The sequence below is a fragment of the Panthera uncia genome, chromosome D1 (assembly GCF_023721935.1).
Source record: "Panthera uncia isolate 11264 chromosome D1, Puncia_PCG_1.0, whole genome shotgun sequence".
In the NCBI taxonomy this organism is placed as follows: domain Eukaryota; kingdom Metazoa; phylum Chordata; class Mammalia; order Carnivora; family Felidae; genus Panthera; species Panthera uncia.
The window spans coordinates 58,397,921-58,413,812 of NC_064808.1; the positions used below are offsets into that span (position 1 = coordinate 58,397,921).

The following is a 15,892-nucleotide window of genomic DNA, read 5'->3' on the forward strand; positions in this document are numbered from 1 at the left end:
ACACACACACACACACACACACACACACACACACACACACACACACACAGTACCTGGATGGCTCAGTCAATTAAGCCTCTGACATTGGCTCAGGTGATGATCTCATGGTTCATAAGTTTGAGCCTCACGATGGGCTCTGGGCTGACAGCCAGGAGCCTGGAACCTGCTTCCAATTCTCCGTCTCCCTCTTCCTGACCCTGCCCTGCTTGCACGCACACGTGCTCTCTCTCTCAAAAATAAAATAAACATTTAAACACACACACACATCCCTTCAGTTAGTACACCCTTTTCCTATTCTAACTAACATCAACGAGAAATCTAAATTTTTCTCCCCACAAGTTTCAACCTACAAGTGGACTTCTTTTTTTTTTTTTTAAGTTTATTTATTTTTGAGAGGAGACACAGAGTGCAAGCAGGGGAGGGACAGAGAGAGTGGGAGACACAGATCCGAAACAGGCTCCAGGCACTGAGCTGTCAGCACAGAGCCTGATGCGGTGCTCAAACCCACGAACCATGAGATCATGACCTGAGCTGAGGTTGGATGCTTAACCGACTGAGACACCCAGGCGTCCCTGAACTTTTAACAGAATAGTCTGAAGAGCACCAATGGTTGGCTATATACACATGAAATCAATCTGTGCTCCTTGGTTTTCTTCCTGCAAAATAAAGTCAAAATGGATATAGTATTCCTTCCTAGCCCCCAAACTCAATGAAAGTCTCTAGAGCACAGGTTCCCAAGCTCTCTAGGTTCATGACACCCTCAGTATTTCACTAATTTTTTTCACAGCAACACTAAACCAAGAAATACTAACAGTTCCACTCACCAAGTTGTTAGCAGCAATTTGAAAAACTAATCTACTTTAGCTGAAAAAAATTTTTTTTTACTTCATTCCAAAATAATCACACTTACTTACACAATGCATATTATGGTTGGGCAATGAACAACTTGTTAAACCTTGGAATCAAATCGGACACTGCTATCCTGATTTCCTATTCCTCACTGATTTTCATGCAATTACATTTTGTCACAGCAACCCCCCAAAACCCAACTTTACAAAGATATATCACCCAAAGGAATATAGCATAATCTAATGTTCAAATCAGGAGTTATGTCAAGTAGTAGTTTACCTGGCAACCAACAGATGTCAAATACTGCTGCATCTTCCTTGAAAATTTAAACTACCACATGGTGCCTCTATAAATTGGTGGCAATACCCTGGAGTATTTTAGTGCAACCTGGGAAATATGGCCCTATGGCAAGGTATTCTGTAATTTTCTGGCTTTGGACTCAGACCTAGGTTAGAAATCAGATTCTACCAATAACTATATAATCTTGGGCACTGGGCAGTGGAATCAAACTCCTGAACCTTAGTTCTATGCCTGCCCAACAGGAGTAATAGTACCAACCTCAGAGAATAGTTGTGAGGAATGAGATGATGTCTGCACATAGTAAATGCTCAATAAATGCTACTTATTATTATATCATTCCAACTTAAACCAAATTTAATCATTAACTCTCTGGAGGATAAAGGAAGCTTTCTAAACTAAAGCCACAATGTCAAATAAAAACTTAGGAACAAATTTTTCGGGAAAAGACCAAAAAGTGCTTAAACAAGGACAATATAGAGAACTACAAACTCCTCCAAAGGATGTCATCACGTTGCTATACCTATCACAAAAAATGATGAGGTGAAAAGTCTTAAACTGGCAACTCAAAAGAATATACTTTCAAAAGCACCTTTTAAAGGATAAGCACACTAGAAAAAACAAAGAATTTTATAAACTAGGATTCTTTATGTAACATTAAGAATGGTCTTTTAAAAATAGTTAAATTTTACACACAGCAAAACTCATTTGATTATAACAAAGACTTTCCCCCAAGAGTATAATAGCTCACACCCCTATTCTCACAACGTACTAGAATTTAACATTTTAATTCAAAATACACTTGTAGATCTTCTCTCTCATAAACATCTTTAATAAAATTTGTAATACAAGAATACTTCAAGCGCTTAGTTTATGAAAGGATTTTTGAAATATTTCATTTAATCCTGAGAAAATTATCTCTATTTACTGCAGAGACGAGGTCCATCAAAATTAAGTAATTTGCCCTACAACTTATATATTACTGTTCAGTGCGAAAACCCATGTCTTTTAACTTTTTCTAGTATACCACAACTCCTTCATAAAAAGACTCAGTTCAAATCTTGTTAGTTTGGCCAGTGTTGTTTTATCCAACTGTTACAAGTAGGTTAACCATCATCAAAGGCCTGAAAATCTTTTCCCTGCACAGTAATGGCATTTCACCTGTAAGACTTTTCATTTGCCAAGCATCTTGAACTGTATAACATTAATTAATAATTATTCTTAGGTAACATTATGACAAGATCTATTATTATAGATTTAACTATACCAATGGTAATGAAGTGGCTGAGCCCACTGGTACAATTTCTCAGCCCAGAATATTTCTCATTTTTCATTTAGTACATGGCCCATTGTTCAATTCTAGATAGAAAGGTAAGATGAAGTAGTAAACTGACCCTGATATTTTTTCTTCTATAACTAACAAGCCAAATGCAGTGGCCAAAATACTTAAAAGGAATGGAAAGCAAGCAAACTTGTATGCCACCCAGAATGCAATGCCATCACAGGTCTATGCCTGCCTTTCATCTTGGTCCAAGAAAATTCCAAAAACAATCTGCCAGCAATTCTTTCCCCAAATTCCCAAATTTCTCCCAGATACATACATTACTATCATTTCCAACAGTATCCTAAAAGCAACTAAGGCATTCTATTTCAGTGACTACTTCTCTAAAACCTGAATACAACTACAATTTCATAATAAAATACCTATATTGGGGAGCTTAACTTCTAAAGAAATTCTGCAGGAAGTCTTTATACAATGTAACTTATCACACTCTTATTCCATACTACATAAAAAAAACTACCTTTTTATATGCCAGAGTTTAAGGGTAAATTTGGGCAGGTAAGAAGGGATATGTGCCTGTACCATAAACGCTGTATTAATTTGAGTCTTTGGTAGTCATAACCTCATTTTCTCTACAGCTAATATTTTGAAAAACTTCACACTCGGACCCTTCCTGGCAATGTAAATAAGATTGTTAGCAGAAACTTCTTCATTTCCATGGAGAATTGAAGAGCAACCTTGCTTTCTTAGAAAGGAAACAGCTATCTGTCTTATACAATACCCCGTCCACTTTAGCCACCTAATACGGACCAAAAAAAAGGTCTGGAAAACGTCTCTTTTCCAGCCAAGGGCTGTTCCCAGATAAAGGCAATGCTTAGCATACAGAGAGAAAACAAAACAAAACAAAAAAACCTTCTCTGAGGGAAGAAATACGCCAAGGAAGGAGAGCCATGGATCAGAAATAAATAAGGGGTGAGTGTACGCGCTCAGTGTAAGGGCCGGAGGCAGCAGGCACAGAGCTGAGATGCTCCAGCGAAACAACCAGCAGCAGCAGCAGGAAGTTTCAATGGGGCCGGGCAGAGCATGCGCCCTGCACCCGCGCGGTGGCCTTATGTGGAAGGAGCACCACTTGCGAACACCAATAATAGACCAGCAGCACCAGAGAGAGAAACATGAGCAACAAGCACCTTCTTCAACTGTTTCCCCCTTCGTCTGAGCCCCTCCTCCAGCCTACATACTAACCACCCCACCCCACCCCTGCAAATGGGAGGGCGACTTCTTCCCCTAAGCCCCGCTGCCAAGATGAAGGGGGAAGGGATTAGAAAAGTGGGGAGATGCTTTTCTATTATTTGGGGGGAGGTGGGGAAAAGGAGGAGGAAAACTATGGGGGAGGAAAAATTAACCCTCTAACCTCCAAAGTGGAGAGATGCTGCCGACTTCGACCCCCAAAGCGAGAATGGAGAAGGACCCTCTCCCATGGGGGAGGAGCAAACCTCCCTACTCTGAGGAAGGAGTTTTGGGGGTTAAACTGGCCCTCGAGGGGAAAGGAAGAGAGACGCGAGCCGACTCTCTCGGGGGAGTTCCCACTAGAGGGAGGGAGAGCTGAAGTGTCCGCTGGCCCCCGCCCACCCAGGTGGAGGGAGAGAAAGGGGCGCCCCGAGAAGATGAGCCCAGCCTCCCCCGAGATGGTCGGGTGGATGGTGGGAGGAGGGGAAGGAGCAAGGCAAGGGAGGAGGAGAAAAGCGCAAAGCTGGCCGGAACCTGCGCTCCCCTTCCCCCGCCACCCAGGGGGAGAAGGGGTGGAGGACCGGCCCCTGCCGCCGGGGAGCAGTCCCAGGGGCCGCCGATCAGCACAATGACCCCTCCACGCCCCCAGCCCACATCTAGCCCGCGACGCCCCCACCTCCGCTCGGCGCCAGGCCCGGTGGCCCTAGGGGGTCTCTGCCCCGCCTCCCCACTGCTCAAGACCCTGGGGGCTGGGCGGAGAGGCCAGGCCGGGCGGAGCTGCGCCCCAGGGGAAGGACAGAGCCGCGGAGGCCCGGGATATCCGTGAACAGCGGAGAGAAGGAGCGTGCCAGGGCCGCTTCCCGCCGGGCGTTCGGGCCCCTCGCTTACCTTCTCCACTGCCGACGTCCGGCGGCGGCGCCTGCAGCACCCGCTCCAGCTCAGGGAACGGCAACTCAGGCAGGTCGAGCAGCGGCCCGTAGCGCTCCAAGAAGGAGCAGACTACGGCGAAGTTGGGGCACGAACCCGGGCAGCCCGGAGGAGCCATCGCGGCCGCCGCTGCTGCCGCCGCCGCCATTTTGAACTGGAGGATGGAGGAGGAGGCGATGGGGGGGGGTGGAGGGAGTTAGGTGCCGAGGAATGGCAGGGCAGCTTTACAGACAACAGGAGGCGCTAGTGAGTAGGCTCTCCTGCGGATCCGAGCGTCTCAGGCACGGCGCCGCGATCCCACAATACAACGGCTGCTCGGAGCAGTCGAGAACCCAACCAGACGAGGGAAAGAGAGGCGCTCTGTGCCTTTCACTTTCCGCCCTCTTTCCGCCCCCTTCCCTCCCTCTTCCTCGCCCCTCCCACTTTGGGTTTGCCACAGCCTCGTGTGACAGGGGGAATGAAAACAAGGGAAGCGGGGCAGGGAGGAGGACTGGAAGCTTGAAGAGGCGGGACTTTTTAGGAGTGGTGGCCAATAGTCTTGGAGGGGGCGGGGCTTCTGGCGACGACTGGCTGAAAGGCTTTTTCGGGGCGGGGCGAGTGGGGGGAGCTCTTAGCCGAGAGGGCCTGAACCAACCAAGGTGAGAGGTAAAGCGCGGAGCGGTGTGGGATCGCAACTCTCGTGGAGAGAGGACGTTGGGTGAGTTTTGTGGGAGCTCCGGGATCTAAAACCCGGCCATCAGATGGTGGGGGAAGTTTAGGAGAGTGAATAAGAAGCAGAAAAAGAGGAGAATCGAAAAGCACGGTTCTGGGATAAGGTTGGAAAGGGGAAAGGCTGAGAAGTGCTCTTAATTAGGGATGGGGTGAGACCTTTGTAAGAAGTGCCTGCGAAGCTTTGCTGAAGGGTATTGCTGTCTGCTGGGGCACAAGAATCGTAGCTATACTGAAAAACAGGGTCTGAGGGCTCTGGGGGACGAGGACCTGAGGGAATGAGGCTCTGCGGGGATCTCCTAGCTGAGGAATTGGGGCCCTGCAAGGAGATCAGGGTCTTGAAGGGACCAGGCTCTTCAGGCCGACCAAGGTGTGAGGGGACAGGGCCCTGCTGTGGTTGCCAGGGTGTGAGGGGAAGGGACTCTTGAGGCACAAAGATCTTATAGGGGACCAGGGTCAGTTGGTGGGCTAGGACTCCACTAAGAAAACGGACAGGATAGCGACTTGGTGCAAGAGCAAAAACTTTGTTAGAAGACAAGGTTCAGTTTCATTGGGGCAGCAGTGATCATTCTCCCACAAAGAATCTCAGAAAACTATCAATCTTGCAAAGTAGAATGTGCAGCTTGGAATGTAACGGTGCGTTATGGTTAGGAGCCTGAGCTTTGGAAGTCAGCCAGACTTGGGTCCTAACAGAACTGCTTCAGGACATTACAGAAGATTCTTCATTTCTTTGAACATCTGTGAAGTGGGGGTAATAAATGTACTTAAATGGTAGGATTTTACTAGGTATTCACAGTAAATTGACTAGCGCAATCCCTGGCACATTCATTATAACTATTTTTAAAACATTAGTTGCTATTATTGAACAAAGGAATTTCTAAAATTTAGATTGAATTCAGCCATAATTTATATAGTCTACTACTTTGAGCCAGAATTTTCAGCGTGCATTTAAAACTTACATAGTACCTTTTTAAAAAGAATTTGAAACAAAGTATAATATAATAATAATATAATAAATATATATTATATATATTATATATATATATTTATTATAATAAATATAATATAATAAAATAATAATAAACAAAGTATAATACAAAGTAAAATAGGACAATTTATGATGAAAGGAAGGTAAAGATATACAGTACAGGCAAATAATTATATTGGGAACAGAAAATGCTTACAATTATTGAATTTCTGTGTTTCTAGGGGAAAAAAAGCACAATGCTCTACATCATTCTCATTATCTAAAGAAAAATATTCATTTTTGTCAAGGGAGGAAAAATAAATCTAGATTGTAAGTTCAATGTGTAACCTACAATACTGACTCCTAATCCTGAATAATACACAAACTCTTTTTAAAGGGAAAAATGTTTTTTTGAAATTTCTCAAATACTCTTGAAAATTACATTTTAGGAAATACTGCTGTGAAAAATTAAAGTCAACACAACAGTGTGACTATACTTCATGCCACTGAAGTATACACTTAAAAATTATTGAAAAGGGGGGGTGCCTGGGTAGCTCAGTCCATTGAACATCTGACCTGATCTCAGCTGACTCTTTTTTTTATCTTTTTTAATTTAAAGATTTTTTTTAAGTTTATTTATTTTGAAAGAAAGAGAGCATGCAAATGGAGGGGAGGGGCCGGGGAGAGGGGGAGAGAGAGAGAATCCCAAGCAGGCTCCATACCATCAGTGTGGAGCCTGATGCGGGGCTCAAATTCACCAACCATGAGATCATGACCTGGGTTGAAACCAAGATGTTCAACCAACTGAGCCACTCAGGCTCCCCTTTTCAAAATTTTTTAAAGTTTATTTATGGGGGTGGGGGGTGGGGAGAAGAGCGTTTGTGGGGGAGGGGCATAGAGAGAGGGAGAGAGAATCCCAAGCAGGTTCCATGCTGAGAGTCCAGAGATGGACACAGGGCTAGATCCCACGAACCACAAGCTCATGCCCTGAGCCAAAATAAAGAGCTGGAAGCTCAACCTACTGAGCTACCGGCACCTCTCTCAGCTGACTCTTGATCTCAGCTCAGGTCATGATCTCAGGTGTGAGTTCAGGCCTCAAGTTGGACTCCATGCTGGGCTTATGAAGCCCACTTAAGAAAAAAAAATGGTTAAAGGGGTAAATTTTATTTTATGTATATTTTGCCACAATGAAAAAATAAAAAACAAAAAAGAAAGTCTTACTTTAGGAAAACGTTTATAGTTGTGACTTATCATAGCAAAAGAAAAGTTTTTATTTAATGTATAGTAAAATACGTTTTTTAAGTAATACTGCTTAAACACAAATTGAAATTAAAACATATTGGTAGAACTTTCAGATACATCTATGTATCTCTAGACCTGGGGATCTGAAGACCCCATTTTAAGAAAAATCTGACCTAGAACACATCTTTAACAACAGTTTTGCAGAAAGAGACAAAAATTTTGATAAGGTCATTACTTAATTGACCTTAAATAAAAAGTCCACTCCCATCTTGATGTAGCCAGTGCACATGCTGCCCTCATTATTTATTTTGAATATAGCCCTAGCCTATAGTAATATTTTTTAAACACTGGGTCATGACCCATAGTTTTAAAATCAATGTGGTGGATCAAGACCAGAATTACATTAAAAATGAAAAAGAATAAAAATAGAACAGTGCTAAAAAAATAGAACAGAAAATAGTGTATCATCTATAGTAAGGATAAGTATAAGCATATTGCAAGAAATATTTGTGAAATATGTATGTTTGCCGGCGTGTATTATGACATAAAATGTATTTGTTGCTGTGGTTTAGACAAAGAGTTTGAAACACATTCCCTTACCTTTACATGTGGAGGAAAATAAATGAATGAATGTCTGGATGAATGAACAAATGGGATCTTTATCACTTGATTATGACAAAGGAAATAGATATTATTGGGTAAAATTCCTGCTTTAATATCACACTCCTAGATGACATCTAAGCATGAATACAGTAGCTATCATATATTTTTCATTCAGTAAAATTGTATATGTCATGCACACCAATTTTCTAAATACCAAGCAGAACTAGGTTGCAAAAGTATTTCTTTAGTACTCTTAAGATGATATTCGGATATCTGGTGAATCATTAAAATAAATTGTGTCAAAATACTTTAATTTGCAAGTAAAAGACAAACAGGCTTAAACATAAAGGAAATTTATTACCTTACATAACTGAAAAGACCAGTGGTAGGTCATGCTTGAGGTATGGTCTAATCAGGTGGTAAGTCTGTTTCTCAGTATTTCTCTGTTTAGTCTTCCTATTCATGGGTTGAATTTTCAGACCGATTTCCCTCATAGTACTAGCAGTTTCAAGGTACTTTTCTATATTCTATACATCCCAGCCTCAATATCTCAGAAGCTCCCCAAAAAAGTCCCCAAACTGACACTGATTGGTCCATCTCAGCTCTCACATTCAACCATGAGCCAGTGTGCCCAGTATAGAAAGTGAAAGTAGAATGTACTGAATGCATTAGCCTAGGTCAATGCTTCATTCCTACAGCAAGATATACAAAGGTCAGTGCTTCATTCCTAAAGCTAGAGGTTTATCAAAACCACAAGGAATCAATACATCAAGAGCCCTAATACACAAGATGCAAAAACTGACAGAATTGGAAGGAGAAATAGAGGAATTCAACAATACTACTTGGAAACTTCAATACTCTACTTTCTTTTTATTATTATTATTATTTAAGTTTATTTTTGAGAGAGAGATAGAACATGAATGGTGGAGGGGAAAAGAGAGAGGGAGATACAATTTGAAACAGGCTCCAGGCTCCAAGCTGTCAGCACAGACCCCAACATGGGGCTCGAACTCACGAACTGCAAGATCATAACCTGAGCTGAAGTTGGACACTTAACCCACTGAGCCACCCAGGTGCCCCAATTCTCCACTTTCAGTAATGGTCATCTAGGACAACGGAGCAGACTGTAAACAAAGAAATTTGCTTGAAAAACACAACAAAATAACTAGAGTTAACAAACATCTATGGATACTGCATAACAATAGCTGAATACACATTTTTCTCAAGTACACATGGAAAATTCTCCAAGATAAACCATGTGCTAGGGCATAAAAAAGAAGTCTCAACAAATTTAAGCATGGTGAAATTATGCCAAACATGTTCTCCAAACATGCAATTTAGCCAGAATAAAAAACAGAAGAAAATTTGGAAAATTAATTTGTATATGGATGTTAAGTGACACACACCCAAATAACCAATTGTTCAAAGGAGAAATCATAAAATTAGAAAATACTTTGAGATAAATAAAAATGAAAACAAAAAAACCCCAAAACTTAGGGGATACACCTAAAACACTACTTAAAGAGAAATACGCTATATGTAAATGCCTATATTTAAGAAGATGATTTCAGAAGCTCCTGGGTGGCTCAGTGGGTTATGAGTCAGGTCATAATCGACTTCAGCTCAGGTCATGATCTCTAGGTTCTTGCATTCGAGTTTTGCGTTGGGCTCTGTGCTGACAGCTCAGAGCCTGGAACCTACTTCAGATTCTGTGTCTGTCTGTCTGTCTGTCTGTCTCTCTCTCTCTCCCCCTCCCCCCTCCCCTGCTCACGCTCTCTCTCAAAAAAATAAACATTAAAAAAATTTTTTAAAGATTATTTCAAATCAATAATCTAAGTTTCCATCTTTATAAAACTGGAAAACAGCAAACTAAACACAAAATAAATAGGAGGAAGGAAATGATAAAGATTAGCATAGATCTTCATGAAAGAGAGAATAGAAAAATAGAGAAAAGCAACAAATCCAAAAATTGATTCTTTGAAAATAACTACAAAATTGACAAGTCTTTAGCTAGACTGGCAAAGATGAAAACAGAAAAGTCAAGTAACTGAAATGAACAAGGGGACATAACTACAGTAATTTTTAAAAAGGATTATAAAGGAATATTATAAATAACTGTTTGCCAGCAAATTAGATAATCTAAGTGAAATGAATAGAACAATACAAACTACTGAAACTCAAAAAACAGTAGAAAATCTGAATGGAATTATAACTAGTAAAAAGATTGAATTAGGAATTTGAACCCTACCACACACACCCCCAAAAAAGATCAAGAAAGACACCAAGAGTTCTAATGCACAAAGAAAAGGCCATGTGAAGACAAAGTAAGGAGAAATCCATCTGCAAGCCAGGAGAGAGGTGTCACCAGAAATCAACCCTGTTGGCACCTTGATCTTGGACTTCCAGCCTCCAGACTGAGAAAATAAATTTCTGTTTTTTAAGCCACTCAGTTTGTGGTATTTTGTTATGGAAGTTCTAGCCAACTAACACAGAAGTCTTTTTCAATACTCCTAGCAATTCATTATACTTCCCTTATACCAATTTTCAAAAGTTACTTAATATTTTTAATTTTTTTTTAATGCTTATTTATTCCTGAAAGACAGAGCATGAATGGGGGAGGGGCAGAGCGAGAGAGGGACACAGAATCTGAAGCAGGCCCCAGGCTCTGAGCCGTAGGCACAGAGCCCAATGCAGGGCTTGAACTCACGAGCCGCGAGATCATGACCTGACCCAAGTCAGACGCCCAACAGACTGAGCCACCCAGATGCTCCAAAACTGAATATTTTAGAATACATTGTTGGAAGCCTAGGTTCTGATGTTCCCCCTGCCCATTATTGTTCTTTGTGCTTAGTCACTTGCTTAGACTAAATCTGTAAATTCGGTCTCTCATGCAATGTGTGTCCACTGAAATCTGTTTTTAATTTTTATTCATTTATTTTATTTTTTTAGTATATTTATTTTGAGAGAGAGAGAGAGAAAGAGAGAGAGGATCCCAAGCAGACTCCATGCTGCCAGTGCAGAGCCTGATGGGGGGCTTGAGCTCATGAACTGTGAGAACATGACCTGAGGGGAAACCAAGAGTCAGACACTTAACCGACTGAACCACCCAGACTCCCCTATTCATTTTTTTTAAGTTTATTTATTTTTTTAGTAATCTCTGCACCCAATGTGGGGCTCGAACTCACGATCTCAAGATCAAGAATCGCATGCTCTTCCAATTGAACCAGCCAGGTGCTCCTTAATTTCTTTTCCAGTTTTTATTTTTAAGTTCGGCTTCCTACATAGCTTAGTATTCAGTCAAAGAAAGACTGTGTTCAAACAACTCAAGCCAGTAAGAATTTCACTCTACTGGTGGGTCAGTGTGTGCACTGGGGAGTACCTTCAATGTTCATGTTGTTTTCATGTCTCGCCTGGCTTTTACTTTGTTCTAAGTGCTCTTGTGCTTTCTTGCTTCTTTATTTTGCATGTGCTGTTGGTTCCACTGGCCCAGAATGTTTGCATGATTTAGGCCTACTCAGTTTGTGTCTTTGATACACATACTCACAGCAATTGGTCCACTCCAGATATGTGGAGAGCTCATCAAGCCCCCTATAGCCATGTGAGCTCTGAGAAATTCCTGTTAAATCCCTGCCTACTCTGCAAATCCATTGCTTGCCCCAAACACTCACAGTAGCAAGGAAGCAGAGCCACCTGCCATCCATGTTTGCTTGCTTGCCGCTGAGCTCACCAGTTTAACTTCTAATGCTCTAAATCAATCAAGCCTCCTCTGGCCAAAGCAGCAAGTCTGTTGTTGGTTTTCATGTTCTGCCTCAACCAAGGTGAACCTCTGTGCCAACAGAACTGATGTGGGGACATGACAGTAATCCCAGGCAGGAACAGCAAGCCATGTTATTGATCTCTGAAATACAGTGGCTTTCATAAATTAGCACTTTGCAGCTTGTAGTATGCCTTTATTATTATTTCTAGAGTGCCAAGTTATTATTTTGAAAGACTTGTACAGCTTTATACTTACTTTTTGGGGAGACGATGTGTCAACCTCCTTACTCCATCATGCTGAAGTAAATCTTTTAATTTTATCTCTCAAAAAATATCGAGAATTCCACCCAGAGTCTTAGTAATGTAGTATCTAGTTTCCATGGTTAAATGATTCAGGATCCCAAGAATAACATTTTACTTTTTAGACCTCTAGAGAAGAAGTGACAACCACATAAATGACAAAGTTAACTCACAGCGGACCAGGGTTTCCTGTATTTTGTATATAGTATTATATTTTAGAATACATTTTTGTATGTAGACTAGCTCCTGTGTTTTGGAGTTGTTTTCAACCTTACTTCATAACTTATTTGACATATTTTTCTTTTAATTTCAGAGTTCAGTTAAGTTCCTTATGTCCTCCCCTGAAATTGCTTCCCTATCATGGGGGCAAATGAAAGTACAAGGCTCTACTAAAACCTATAAGGACTGCAAAGTGTGGCCAGGGGGAAGTCGGGCTTGGGACTGGAGAGAAACAGGAACTGAGGTAAGCTATGAGTGTGTGGTTGACACTGCATGAGGCTGACCAAATGATTTCCAATCTCCTAAGCCATAATGACCAAGTGAAAAGTAACTATTCCTCTCTCTCTGTCTCTCTCTCTCTCCCTCTCCCTTTCCCTCTCCCTCTCCCTGGCCTTCTCCCTCCTCCTCTCACTTCCCCACCCAGAGATATAACTCAGGTACCATTAACTCACCCTTTTAAATTATGCAATTCAATGGACTTTCTATTGTCATACACTTGTACAGTACTTACCACTACTAATTCCAGAATATACTTACCACCCCAAAAGGAAACCTCATAACCATTAGCAGTCACTTCTCTTCCCTCCCCCCATCTCCTACAACTACTAATCTACTTTTTTTTTTGTTTTTAAGATTTTATTTTTTTAAGTAATCTCTACACCCAACTTGGGACTCAAACTCACGACCCCAAGATCAAGAGTCACATGCTCTACTGACTAAGCCAGCCAGGAGCCCCTAATCTACTTTCTGTTACTATAGATGTGCTTATTCTAGACTTTTCATGTGAACAAAATCATTCATTTCTCTTAGGTATATACCTAAGATTGGAAATGCTGGGTCATGTGACAACTCTATGTTTAATTTTTTGAGGAACTGCCAAATTGTTTTATAAAGATTTTAGGAATTATGAAGGTTCCAATTTTTCTAAATCTCTCCTCACTGTTTTTTTTTGTTGTTGTTGTTTTTATTGTATCATCTGGGTGGGTGTGAAACATTATCTCGTTGTGGTTTGAACTTGCATTTTCCTTGTATTGTACTTCCTACAGGATTCTCACTATGCCATACCCAGGTAGAGTCTCCCAAGGTAGAGGTTGGGTGAAAGAAGGGAGCCCCTACCTCTCAACCACATTCACTTAGGACTTCTCGGCAACAGACAGCTGGGAGCAGGATGAGAAACGCTTAAGTCCTGTTCCTCCCAGGAACAAAGCCTTCCAGCTGGTAGCTGAAAGGGGAAACAGCTCTGTGTTGTAGGCTGATGCAATCCAGTGGAGTATCCACCTCACTGGCTGGGAGTGGAGAAGCAGGCAGCAGTCTTCCTGAAAAACCATAGATAGTCACCTGGCCTACCAAATATTTATAGAATTTCCTGATGAGATGTTTCTTTTCTTTTTCTTTTTTTTTGAGTTTATTTAGAGAGAGAGAGTGAGTGGGGGAGGGGCAGAGAGAGAACACGAGACAGGATCCCATGCAGGCTCCGTGCTGACAGTAAAGAGCCCAGTGTGGGACTCGAGCCCACAAACTGCGAGATCATAACCTGAGCTGAAGTTGGATGCTTAACTGACCGAGCCAAACAGGCACCTCAGAAGATGTTTCTTCATTTGCTGTTTGCTCTTAGAATCATTTCCAAAGGCTTTGAGTGGTATTCTTTTTTCCAATTTTTTTCTTGGGGGGCGGTGGTTAAAATTTGTCTTTTGTTTGTGTGTGTGTGTGTGTGTGTGTGTGTGTGTGTGTGTGTGTGTGTTTTAGTTTTTGTTTCCTTTTTTTTTTTTAATTTTTTTTTAATGTTTTATTTATTTTTGAGACAGAGAGAGACAGAGCATGAATGGGGGAGGGGCAGAGAGAGAGGGAGACACAGAATCGGAAGCAGGCACCAGGCTCTGAGCCATCAGCCCAGAGCCCAACGCGGGGCTCGAACTCACGGACCGCGAGATCGTGACCTGAGCTGAAGTCGGACGTTTAACCGACTGAGCCACCCAGGCGCCCCTAGTTTTTGTTTCCTTTAATAATTTTCATTTTGGAGCAGGTTATGGAGCTCCTCATGCTGTAATGATGAAAGTTGATCCTTCAGTTTTAAAGGATAATTTTGCTTGATACATAATTCTTGATTAATAGTCTTTTTCTTGGGGTGCCTGTGTGGCTCAGTCAGTTAGGTGTCCAACCTGGGCTCAGGTCATGATCTCATGGTTCATGAGTTTGAGCTCCACGTCAGGCTCTATGCTGACAGTGCAGAGCCTGGAGCCTGCTCAGATTCTGTGTCTCCCTCTCCCTCTCCCTCTCTCTCTCTCTCTCTTTCTCTCTGGCCGTCTCCTGCTCATGCTCTGTGTCTCTCTCTCAAAAATAAATAAACATTAAAAAAAAATTTGTTTAAGTCTTTTTCTTTTGGCCCTTTGTATATGTCATCCCACTTTTTTGGCTTCACTGTTTACTAATGGGAAACCCAACTGTTAAAGTTCTTCCTTGGACTTGACAGGTCATTCCTCTCTTGCTGCTTTCAAAATTCTTTGTCTTTTGTTTTTGACAGTTTCACTGTGATGTGTCTACATGTGGATCACTTTGAATTTATCTTATGTGGAATATATTGAGCTTTTTGGATATGTGCATTGTTGTTTTTGTCAAATTGGGAGGATTTTCAGTCATTCTTCAAATATCCCTTCTGCCCATTCTGTCTCTCCTCTCCTTTGATATCCATTATGAGTATATTGGTATTTTAGATGGTAGTCCTTCAGATGTCTGAGGCTTTGTTCATTTTCTTCATTCTTTTCCCTTTTTTCTCACATTGGATAATCTAAATTAATGTATTTTTCACTTTTGCTGACTCTTACCTTCTGTTGAGCCTTTTTAGTAAAATTTTCACTTCAGTTATTATACTTTTCAACTCCAGCATTTCTATTTTGTCCTTAAAAAATAATTTCTATCTCTTTATTGATATTCTCTAATTTTTAAGGTATTGTCCTTATACTTTCCTTTAGTTCTTTGAATATAGTTTCCTGAGATAATGATTTGACAGAGATTTCCTTATATGCCTGGAACCAGTAGGTATTCCAGTATTTGCTGAGGGGCTCTGTTTGCAGTTTGCGGTATGTAGTCAATACTCAGCCAGGCAGTTTAAAATTATGCCTATTTAGGGGTGCCTGGGTGGCTCAGTTGTTTGAGCGTCCGACTTTGGCTCAGGTCATGATCTTGCGGTTCATGAGTTCGAGCCCCACATCGGGCTCTGTGCTGACAGCTCAGAGCCTGGAGCCTGCTTTGGATACTGTGTCCCCCTCTCTCTCTGCCCCTCTCCCACTCATGTTCCATCTCTCTCTAAAGTAAATAAACATTAAAAAAATAAAAAATAAAATAAATAAAATAAAATAAAATTCTGCCTATTTCTTGCTTATGCTGAGTCTCAAGATTAGCCAGAGTGGTGTGTGTAGGACCTTCTCATGTCATTCCTGAGCATATGCACAATCCTGGACATGTGTATCACCATTTCAATACCAAGGTTCATATCAGAGTTTTTCAGAGCCCTCTAT

General features: G+C 41.5%; 2 protein-coding genes across 4 annotated transcripts in view; one reads left to right on the forward strand and one right to left on the reverse strand.

Annotated features, from left to right (window-relative positions):
• RSF1 (remodeling and spacing factor 1) overlaps nucleotides 1-4,909 on the reverse strand; it is a 160,601-nt gene extending 155,692 nt beyond the window's left edge. Inside the window, exon 1 of one of the 2 annotated variants that reach the window (XM_049619702.1) lies at nucleotides 4,544-4,909. In XM_049619702.1, the coding sequence (XP_049475659.1) occupies nucleotides 4,544-4,730 (187 nt within the window). In that variant the 5' untranslated portion in view covers nucleotides 4,731-4,909. The remainder of the gene's footprint in view (nucleotides 1-4,543) is intronic. The other variant, XM_049619696.1, reaches the window with a different exon arrangement.
• A 263-nt stretch (nucleotides 4,910-5,172) lies between these two features.
• Nucleotides 5,173-15,892, forward strand: part of AAMDC (adipogenesis associated Mth938 domain containing) — a 33,577-nt gene continuing 22,857 nt past the window's right edge. The window contains exons 1-2 of one of the 2 annotated variants that reach the window (XM_049619913.1): nucleotides 5,173-5,279; nucleotides 12,472-12,621. In XM_049619913.1, coding sequence (XP_049475870.1) covers nucleotides 12,490-12,621 — 132 coding nt within the window. In that variant the 5' untranslated portion in view covers nucleotides 5,173-5,279; nucleotides 12,472-12,489. Of the gene's footprint in view, nucleotides 5,280-12,471; nucleotides 12,622-15,892 lie in introns of those variants that run through there. The other variant, XM_049619920.1, reaches the window with a different exon arrangement.